Source organism: Nelumbo lutea, chromosome 4, assembly GCF_056320005.1.
Source record: "Nelumbo lutea isolate HS-2025 chromosome 4, American lotus-T2T, whole genome shotgun sequence".
NCBI classification, from domain to species: Eukaryota; Viridiplantae; Streptophyta; class Magnoliopsida; order Proteales; family Nelumbonaceae; genus Nelumbo; species Nelumbo lutea.
Genome location: NC_142687.1, coordinates 28311329 through 28322370, shown reverse-complemented (window position 1 = coordinate 28322370; position 11042 = coordinate 28311329). Strand labels below are relative to the sequence as shown.

General features: G+C 46.3%; 1 protein-coding gene across 1 annotated transcript; it reads right to left on the bottom strand.

Moving 5' to 3' along the window:
• Positions 1 to 6788: 6788 nt before the first annotated feature.
• LOC148854825 (small COPII coat GTPase SAR1A-like) lies at positions 6789 to 9722 on the bottom strand. The gene is made up of 3 exons (XM_088941905.1): positions 9458 to 9722; positions 9134 to 9265; positions 6789 to 7251 (listed from the first exon to the last, which is right to left on the bottom strand). The coding sequence occupies exons 1-3, from the start codon at positions 9584 to 9586 to the stop codon at positions 6931 to 6933; spliced, it is 582 nt and encodes a 193-aa protein (XP_088798031.1). The 5' UTR covers positions 9587 to 9722; the 3' UTR covers positions 6789 to 6930.
• Between the last annotated feature and the right edge of the window lie 1320 nt (positions 9723 to 11042).

The window sequence follows — 11042 nt, the reverse complement described above, 5'->3', positions numbered from 1 at the left end:
AGGTGGTTTATAGGTAGTATCGCCTCAAGTTCACGATGTTCCACGTTCGGGGTACTCGTTTGCCTTCCAAGGTTTCGAGTTCATATGCGCCCCCGAGCGCTGTTTTTACTTTATAGGGACCTTCCCAATTAGGTCCAAGCTTGCCGACGTCGGGTTCGGGCACCATAATTTTCCGGAGGACCAGGTCACCGACTCGGAAGCTTCGTTGCTTTACTCTGCTATTGTAGTAGCGAGCTACCTGCTGCTGGTATGCCGCTATTCGGATGTGCGCGAGGTCCCTTACCTCGTCCAGTAGGTCGAGGTTGGTGCGTAACTCGTCTCCGTTCGTCCGATCGTCGTATGTTTCTAATCGCAACGTTGGTATTTCGATTTCCGCTGGGATCACCGCTTCAGTGCCGTAGGTGAGGTTGAAGGGGGTTTCTCCCATGGCTGCATTTTCGGTCGTTCGGTGAACCCATAAGACACTTGGTAGCTCTTCGGCCCACAATCCCTTAGCTCGATCCAGACGTGCTTTCAGTCCACGCAGGATGGCTCTATTCATTACTTTCGTCTGACCGTTTGCCTGTGGGTGCGCGACTGACGTGAAATTTTGCCGAATCCCCATGTACTGGCACCACTCTTGGAACTTGATATCCTCGAACTGTTTGCCGTTGTCGGAAATTAGAACCCGAGGTAATCCGAACTGACATACTATGTTCTTCCAAAAGAAGTTCTGTATGTTTCGGGCCGTAACAGTTTTCAGAGGTTCGGCTTCTATCCACTTCGTAAAATAATCTACCGCAACAACTAAGAATTTTCTCCTGCCTGTTGCTGGTGGGAATGGCCCAAGGAGGTCGATGCCCCATTGTGCAAAGGGCCACGGGCTGGCGAGGTATTTGAGGTCGGAGGCAGGTTGATGGTGGATGTTAGCGTGCTTCTGACACTTGTCGCATTTTCTGACGAGCTCGACAGCTTCTGCCTTCATCGTTGGCCAGTAGTATCCTTGTCGAAGTGCCTTTTGGGCGAGTGCTTTGCCCCCCAAGTGTATGCCGCACAAGCCTTCATGAGTGTCGCGGAGTACAAACTCGGCTTCGGTAGGTCGCAGGCACCGCAAATAGGGGAGCGTGTACGACCGTCGGTATAACCGTTCGTCTATTATGACATATTTAGCCGCCTGGCGCTGCACCCTTTTGGCGGCATTGCGTTCTACAGGGAGGGTTTCGTCTATCAGGAAGCTCGCGAGTGGATCGATCCAGCTCGGCTCTGCTTCTAAGATGGGAGCGACCTCCTCTGTCCCCCCGAGAATACTAGGCCGAGGTAAGTCCTCTATGTACACAGTTCTCATATTGTTGTGACTCGTGCTGGCTAACCGGGACAGGGCGTCGGCCTCAGTGTTTTCAGACCTCGGGATTTGCCTGATGATGTGTGACCGGAAGTTGAGCAGGGCTTCTTTTACTTTGGCCAAATATGCGATCATGGAGAGATCGCGTGCTTCGTATTCGCCGGTAACTTGGTTTACCATGAGCTGAGAATCGCTGCAGATGACCGAGTGTTTTGCCTTTAGCTTTCGCGCTAGGTCCAGCCCGGCGATTAACGCTTCGTACTCTTCCTCGTTGTTGGATGCCGCGAAATCAAAGCGTAGCGTGTACTCTACTTTTGTGCCGCTCGGGCCGACAAGACTATTCCAGCTCCGCTGCCCTATCGGCTCGAGGAACCATCCACGTGAAGGATCCAGGGCTCCTCATCCCAATTCGCTCTTCGCCTGATCAGGAGAGATGCCACACTGGATGCTACTTCACGGAGTTCGAACTCTATGGGTTCAGGAGCTCCGGGTTCACCGCAAATGGGGACCTCGGGCTCGACCTGTGGGGCTTCGTGGCTGAAAGTGCACTCGGCGATAAAATCTGCCAAAGCTTGGGCCTTGATAGCGGTTCTCGGTTTGTACTGGAGATCGTACTCGTTGAGTTCGATGGCCCATTTCGTCAGTCGACCGGAGACTTCGGGTTTGAGTAAAACTTGTCTGAGAGGTTTGTCAGTTAGGACGATGACTGTATGAGCCTGGAAGTACGGGCGGAGTTTTCGAGCTGCTATTACTAGGGCGTATGCTAGTTTTTCTATCTTCGGGTACCTTGCCTCTGCTCCCTGCAAAATTTTACTAACATAATATATGGGTCGTTGGACCCGGTCTGTTTCCTTTATTAGTACCGAACTGACCGCCTCGTCGCTCGCCAAGAGGTACAGTTGGTATACTAGCGAGGTAACCTTTTAGTTCGTCGAACGCGAACTGGCAGTCCTGGGTCCATTCGAACCCTTTGCCTTTGACTGCCTTGAAGAAGGGTAGGCAGCGGTCTGTTGACTTAGATAAGAAGCGGCTTAGAGCGGCTATGCGGCCGTTTAGCCTCTGGACCTCTTTTACTTTCCGAGGTGGTTTCATATCTAGAATGGCTTTTATTTTGTCCGGGTTGGCCTCTATACCGCGCCGATTGACAATGTAGCCTAGGAACATGCCCGAGGTGACGCCGAAGACACACTTGTTGGGATTCAACTTCATGCTAAAGTGTCGCAGGATTTGGAAAACAGAATCTAAGTCTTGTATTACCTCTTGTGAAAACTGAGTTTTGACGACCATGTCGTCTACATAGCACTCTATCTTCGTACCAATCAGGGGCCGAAATAGCTTATTTACAAGTCTTTGGAAAGTTGCCCCGGCGTTTTTTAGTCCGAAGGGCATGACTTTGTAGCAATACAGGCCGAACTCGGTAATGAAGCTGGTTTTTTCCTCGTCGGATGGGTCCATCCTAACTTGGTTGTAGCCCGAGTAAGCGTCCAGGAAGCTTAGCAACTCGTTTCCCGAGGTCGCGTCCACTAGGCAGTCAATTCTGGGGAGGGGGAAGCAGTCTTTTGGGCAAGCTCGGTTCAGGTCGGTATAGTCGACGCACATGCGCCACTTGCCGCTTGCCTTTTTTACCAACACCGGGTTGGCCACCCAGCTCGGGTAGTCGACTTCCCTTATGAAGTTTGCTGCGAGGAGCTTCTTGACCTCCTCGTCGACCGCTCTCCAGCGTTCTGGGGCTAAGTTGCGTTTCTTCTGTCTAACGGGTCTGATTACAGGGTCAGTATTAAGCTTGTGAGTTATCAGTCCGGGGCTAATGCCGGGCATGTTGGCCGCTGACCAGGCAAAAACATCTAAATTTTGGAGTAAAAAACTTACCAGTTCGGCTCGTAGGGGATCTTCGATGGAAGCTCCGATGCTTAGTGTGCGAGCTGGGTCCGTAGCTGAAGCCTGGATTACGACTGTTTCCTCCGTGGGCGAAGCTCGCTCCTCACCTTGCTCCGCGGTCGCTCCAGCTCGAGGTCGTCGGCCGCCTTGGTTTTTCCCTTTAGGGCGGCAACGTAGCACTTGCGGGACTCGAGCTGGTCGCCCCGCGCTACCCTTACGCCAAAGTCCATAGGGAACTTCATGGCCAAATAGTAGGTGGAGACCGCCGCCCGTAGGACATGCGTGATCGGCCGCCCTATTATGGCATTGTATGGGGAGGGGGTCGCGACTACCAGGAAATCATGGTTGAGTCTGACCGCACAAGGCCATGTGCCGACTTCCACAGGGACAGTTATTTTTCTGAGGGGCCTAACTTCCTCTCCGCTGAAACCTACCAGGGGAGTGTTCGCGGGCTTCAACTCGCTCCTCTTTAACTGCAGCTGGTCAAATGCCGATTTGAAGAGGATGTCCGTTGAGCTGCCCGAATCTACGAGCACACGCCTGACCTCGAAATCGCTAATCCTTAGCTTAATGACAAGCGCGTCATCATGGGGGTAGTGGACTCCTCGTGCGTCGTCCTCCGTGAAAAAGATTGGCTCTTCGGTCTTTGGCCTCTTTGGGGGGTTCCTTTCTTCGAGGGCCACTTCGCGAACTGAAGTCCGGGCTGCTGCCGAGGTACACCCCGCTACTACGGATCCTCCCACTATTACATGGATGGTTCCCCGAACTGGCCTCTCTTCCGGAGGCTGCTTCTGCAACGGTTCGGTAGGTCTGTTGCTAGACTCGGGTGCATCCTTTTCTTGCTCCCCTTGCTGACTTGCTTTATTGTTATTGTTGTGCTGTACAAAATTTCTCAAGTATCCGCGACGGATGAGTTCCTTTATCTCATCCCGGAGGTTATTACACTGTTTGGTGCTATGACCATGGTCTCTATGGAAACTACAATACAAATTCTTGTTTCTATCGTTCGGATTTCCCTTCAGGCGAGGTGGCCACTTAACGTACGGAGCGTCTTTGATCGTCATTAAGATCTCTGTCCGCCTCGTGTTCAACGGCGTGTAGTCTGTCCGAACTGCTAAGGGGGCCCGAAAGGACTGGTTCGGCTTTGGCTCCCGGATCGGGTTTTTTCTACTCACCGGGTTGGGGAGCTCGCCTTCTCTCTTTCTTTTCTCGTTCCCGCCTTCGGTTCGTTGGTTGATCTCTTCCTCAGTCATCATGAACTTATCTGCGAGTTTGAGGAATTCGGCCACGGTCGCGGGCTAGTTGACCACCATGTTCCATTTGAACTCTTTGTGCGTCACCCCTCTTTTGGCCGCCGCGAGCTGCACTACGGGGTCCAACCGTGGTATTTGCAAGCATGCCTCGTTGAACCGCTTGATGTAGCCCCGAATAGACTCTCCTTCTCTTTGGACCACTCCGAAGATGCTTTCCTCTGTTCTGGGGCACCGTCGACTGGTGATGAAGTGCATGGTGAAGACTTGCATGAACTGGGCCCAGCACTTTATCGACCCGGGGGCCAGGTTCCTGTACCAAGTGCGGGCTACCCCCCTGAGGGTGGTGGTAAAGGCCACGCACATGAACTGAAAGGCATCAACGTGGTCGTTGGGGTCGAAGGATCCATCGTACTTGTCCAGAGGTGGGAGTTTGAAGTCTCTGGGTAAGGGGACCGCCAGGAGTTCCGATGCGAGGGGGGAAGGAACGGAGAGAGTCGGGGTAGCCCCTACCTCGTCCGAGCTCGTGGCTTTGCCTCTGACTTCCGACAAGGCGCGGGTGGCGGTCTGGCGGCTTCGCCGGCGCCTTCGCCGTTGAGCGGGCCTTGTGTTGGCGCTGCTGGCGTCCGTGTTACCGACCTCGATGGGCCCGGAGTGCTGGTAGTCCGCCGCCAGGGCACCGAATCGATTTTCGGTGAGCGGGAGATCGGGTTTGGAGCGCCGGGGTGCCGACCTCGCGGGCGAGGTTTTCGACCCACCCGCGGGTTACGAGGCGGGGATGACATTTCTCTCTCTTCGGCCTGGGGACGAGGCCTGGCTGTTGGGGTGGTTTTGGGGCCGGGAGGCCTTCGCCTGGCGGGGTTGCCCATCCTGCGGGGAGGCCTTGACCGGCCTCAGAGCGGGGTGGTGAGGTGGAAGTAGTGGTTGGTTCAGTGGCAGTTGGGGGAACTGCTGTTGGTAGTGATACTGGGAGATGTTGTGCAGCACTTGGTGCTGGTGAAGCTGGTGTTGCTGGAACTGTTGCATTTGGGCTTGCATTGCCCGCATGCACTGCACCAGGTCCTCCAACCGGTCTTGGTTAACTGTTAGGGGGACGGCAGTTGGTTCAGTGAAAGTTGTCTCAATGGGGAGATGAAAGGGGACGTTTGTGGTAGGAGGGTTTACGGGTGCCACTGCTTGTGGCGTGTTCAGGATGGGGATCCCATCCGCCGAAAGGGGGATGGTGAACTGTCCAATGCACACTACGGGGACCTGAAGTTGCTCCCCGGTGGCGTTTGTCTCCGTGCCACGTCCAGTGTTGCTGGAGGAGGCCATGAGTGTTGGGATTTTTGAAGAAAGGGGGTATCGAAGTTTGGAGGGAGGCTTTTTGAAGCGTTTTCCACAGACAGTGCCAATTGATGGAGCGTGATCCGGCCGGTCTTAGCTGTCCGCTGTCTTGCTTTCGAACGAGGTAGCAGGGATCCTGAAACGGGAGAGATGGGAAAGCTCCGGGGGGAACCCGGTGTAGAGGCTCCGAAGCTCAAGTTAGAATCTTTCAAAAGCAAGGTAATACCAGATAGCGCAAAGTTTTTGCATACCTCCATTGTTGGGGGGGCAGGGGGCTCTTATAGTCGCTTCGCGTACTCGTCCCGAGGCCCTTGTCAGATCGGGTATGATTACTCTTGCGCTTGTCAACTCGGCTGTCGTCCCTTCTGCTGAGATAGAACTGTCACTGCCTAACCGCCACTGCCTAACCGTCTAACTGGAGAGGGCGGCGTCAGTGGCGGTGGCAGGTGGCCGTTTAGAGTGCTGCTGCCAAAACGTCAGATCTCAAGTTAGTCAGGCGTGGCGCCCTCGGGCACGGAATTCCCTGGTGCCAGGCATGGTACGACTTGTTTGGCTTTGGTGCCTAGAAGATGCGAAGTGCTGAGCGAGGCGGTCTTGAGCTCGGAGGTATCCCGAACTGCAACAAGGTGGGTCAGTTCGGCGAAGTGTGTCCCGAGCTGTTACAAGGTGGCAGTTCGGCGAAGTCTACCCCGAGCTGTTACAAGGTGGTAGTTCAGCGAAGTCTACCCCGAGCTGTTACAAGGCGGTTTAGTTCGGCGAAGTGTGCCCTTGTTCCCGCCTAGGCTTGACCCCTTTTGCCGAGCTGTCGTTTCTGCCACGTGTCTCATAATAAAGAGGTCGGGCCAAATTTTCCTTCATCATTTGGGGATTAGATATTTGGGTTGTAGCCTACATATGCGTTCATGAATAAGTATAGTCCAATCAACGAGGGGCCATAGACTAATTGCAGTCTTAGCAAGATGAAGTTCCTCAGGGAATGCCTTCAGTGAGGCAAAGACTAAATGAATTTTCAATTTTTCATAGAAAAATGAACAAGCTGGAAGTTTCAATTACTTTGCATAGTCATTGACTCACTGTACATTTAGTGGAAAAGAGGGCAAAGTCTTCTGATATTAGAGAATCAAAGAGAAATGGTTGTAGCTAATTATCAACTGTCTACTTGATATATTGTGACAACCACATGAAACCATCACCATAGCCCATCTTACGAACAATGCTACACATGAAGAGCTCAATAGGACGGATGTTAGAGTTTGACAAGTTCACCTTCCCCTTGCCGGTAGTGCAGGTTCCCAGGCCAAGGCAATAGCGAAGTTCGTCTTCTGAGGCTGCATAAGGGATGTCTATCTTGTTGCCAAGAATAAGGAATGGAACCTTTGATAGAGAGTCATCTGAGAGCAATGCATCCAGCTCATTCTTTGATTCAAAGAATCGCTCTTTGTCGGCCGCATCCACCAGATATACTACAGCATCAACCTACAACTCATACCCAGATGAAAATGATAACAACAGAGGAAAAAGCAAAGATAAGAATCAAATACCTTAATTAAATGAATTTCACCATTTCATTGCTTTGCATATAAGATTCACTGCAGTACAATAAATATGATTGGTTTATTTAATTCCTTCACAATATCTTTAGTGAAATGGGAAGATAAGTTATGACATCAATAACTAAGTAGTTTCTAAGTGTTTTTACATCTTGAATAGGTGAAAAGATTTGAATTTCAGAGACAGATAATGGATCAGGTATAATATGAAATTTTATCTTTGCCTGTGTCCTGTTTCTTCAGAAAACAAATAAATAATATGTAACCATCAAGCTTGATGAAGAAACTAAATTCAACCCCCGAGCCCAGATGTTAAGAAAGTTGTTCCTTTTCCAACTATAATGCAATTAAACCTGGTTCTTCAATGAAAAACCTGTCTAAAACTTACTGAGGCCATTTATGTCTTAAGCACAAACATTCGATGAGAGTGGCCATGTTAACATTAGCTTTTCTTATCTTACATCAAGAAGCTGACAAAAGAGTACTAAGTATTGGTGGATAGCAAAGGGCACTCAAGTGAGAGATCCCTTCGGTACATATTGCATTCAAGAGATTTTTTTTTTTTTTTTTGAAGGCTTGCATTCAAGAGATTTGGAGAATGATTAGTTGGCTGAAAAATAAATAGCCTGAAGAATTGCATAAATTTAGAAAACTAAGAAAAGAATTGCTATTAAGGCTTAGTTTGGAAGGAATACAAATGCAAATATGTAGAGTGCAAAACCTTATGTTTTGTATTATTTTGTATGTATTTGCACTGTACATATTTGCATTTGTAATCTTTCCAAACTGAGCCTAAAATTCAGAAAGCTGTATACAAATTAGATGGTAAAAGTCATTAATAAATCATGCTTTTTTTATATAGACCCTCTCTCAGTTGGTACTTGGTGCCCATCCAGTTATGGGTCCCAATCCCATGTTTTCTAACAAGTGGCAAGTTTTGAGCACGCGTAAAGGGAACTAGGATAATGTTGAGTTGAGTCAGATTCTGTGGAATAGGAATTCAAGTAACTATACTCTGCTTATGATGTCCTCATGGAAGGGCAGTCGAGTATTTCACTTGTTACTGGCCTTTGTTTTACTTAGGTCCTCCAGAGGGGTAAAATCTATATTTCCCTACTCTGAGTGAATCTCTTTTCCAAATTCTTTAAAATAAAATGAATTCACAGCTAAAGATCATTCCAAAATCCAAAAAATAAAAAATAAAGAAAGAAGAAAGAAGAAGTGAAAACAGTATCGTTGAAAAATGAAGAAGCAGCAATTAGAACAATGTTAAATTGATACAATATCGATAACAAGATACACCTATTATAAGTGAGTATTCTCTAACCTATAAGAAGTTGAAATTGGATATCTATTCTGTGTGTCTCTTTATAGGAATTTGTTAGAAATGTTTAACTCTGGAATTGATGTTTACTTATGACAAAATCATTATTGATATGGCTAAATGGTTCCATGATTTCATCGGGATTTCAGGATGAACGACATTTAATTCTGAACAGAAGCAAGACAATGGAACGGATTTAATTGAATATGAAGCCACTCCAAGAATAGTGCATATTGAATTCCATGGGTCAGCAGGTGCAGGCAAGAAGAAATCCAAAAGCAGACCAATCTGAAATAAAGACTTGTTTAGTAGTGTAGTGATTAGTGATTATTAAGGCTAAGATTTAAATTTCAATGTATATATATTCAATCTAATATAACCAAATCCAAATATAAAAAAAAAAAAAAAAAAAAAAGTTGACAGAACAGAGACACTTATAGAAGAAGAGAAACGGTTGAAACGAAAATCATATATGAAAATTTACCTCAGCATAGTAATCTTTCCAAACCCTCCGAGCAATCTGATGCCCACCCAAATCAAAGGCTTTAAACATGATCTTCCCAATGCAGAGCTCCTCAGACGTGGGATGCTGCGTTGGCTGGTGTTGTGCTAATCTCTGTTCATTCATCACAAAATGAAAAGAGAGAGAGAGAGAGAGAGAGAGAGAGAGAGAGAGATTAATTAATAAAATTAAAAAAAAAAACACGGAATCCATCGATCATCAATTTCTTACGGTTAGAAACAATATTGGATCAAAGTGGAAGATGAAAGAAATTGGAAAGATTGATTAGAGAGAGAAAGAGAGAACCTCATCTTTAAGCATATGTAGAAGCGTAGTCTTGCCAGCGTTGTCCAGTCCTAAAAATAGGATCTTGGCCTCTTTCATGGCCAATCCTAACATGGCTAACACCCCATAGAACCATTCCAACAGAAACATGTTCCTCTCCTATATAACACGGAAAATTATATACAATCTCTCTCGACGCTCAGTCGCTCGTTCTGTACAGGCTTCGGTGAAGGAGAATTCCTACCTTTTCTTCTTTTGGCAAATGAGCAGAGAATTCAGCTGTTGTCTCCAAAACTTGTTAGAACTGACTATTTATAGTTTTCTTAAGGACACGTGGCTTTGGATCGGTAAAATTGTCAGCTATTGTGATGTCACTGGGCTTTTATTAACCGTCAATTTTCTAAACAACGGTTGCGATCAGTTCTCATAAGCAAGAAATTTTTAGAAGAAAAATAAATAAAATCTGATGCCATCCATCCAAGCAGAATACTTTGTGGTGCTGTCTCTTCAACGTATACTGAATTACTGATGTTAATGGATGGTTTAGAAATAGAATTATAGATTCTCCCTTAGGAAAATTACACATATCTGAAATTTTGGGTAATGAAACTTCAAAAGTTAATACATTTCATTTTTTGAGACACGGTTTCTCTTTCTCTTTCTTGGTGAATTAGACCAAACATCTCCCTATACACAAACAGAATACACATATATAACTACTGGCAGCCGGTCCTGTTTCCCCAATTTCTTTCCCTCCCCTCCTCCTCCTTCTTTCTTTTTTCTCTTTCTCTCTTTCTTTTTTTTTCTTTTTACTTTCAGTTTCTCAATTATTCTTTAACCGTTCATCTTCAGCCTGGGAACCTCTCAATCACTCTCTCTCTCTCTTGCCGCACAAACACCATGAATGATAAGTTTCAGGCACTTGGGCTTCGTTTGGATCCAGTATAAAAGTGTAGAGTTTTACACCGATAAAATCAATGTAGTATTTACACCGATAATTGATGTAAAACTTTATGATTGATGAGGTTTTACATTGATTCACGATGTAAAACCCCTCTCCATCTAAACGCCAACAAATTTAAATTAGAGCGGAGTATTATATTGATATTCATTTATATTCCTTCCAAACGCCAACAAAACCAAACTGGTGTAAATTTTTACATCATTCTTGATTTACACCAATTCCAAACGCAGCCTTAAGTGTCACTACCCCCAAAGTACAAGCAATAGTTAAAGTATTGGTATCCAGTATTATATCAGACAATTTAAATAGTGGATATGGATATGGATACGAATACACTTTGAAAATACATGGATATGGATCAAAATTATAAAAAAAAAAAAAAAAAAACGTTTGGATACATTAGGGAAATACATAAAAATTACATAAATACACTAATAACACTAAATTTAAAGTCAAAAAATCATAAATAATGTATAAATATATAAAAAATACATACATACATACATACATGCATGCATGCATATACATATATATATATATATATATTTAATGGTTTACATGCAAAATATATTATAATTAATATAGTGGGATGCATAGATATCATACAAGGCATTAATCAAGAGTCCAAGACACAAAACATAT

Bases quoted from the DNA above. Each gene is read 5' to 3' on its own strand.
- LOC148854825 (XM_088941905.1), bottom strand. From the start codon at position 9,586: ATGTTTCTGTTGGAATGGTTCTATGGGGTGTTAGCCATGTTAGGATTG. The intron at 9,266-9,457 runs GTTCTCTCTTTC...ATGAATGAACAG, and splicing joins TACATATGCTTAAAGATGAG to AGATTAGCACAACACCAGCC. The intron at 7,252-9,133 runs GTAAATTTTCAT...TATGAGTTGTAG, and splicing joins GGAAAGATTACTATGCTGAG to GTTGATGCTGTAGTATATCT.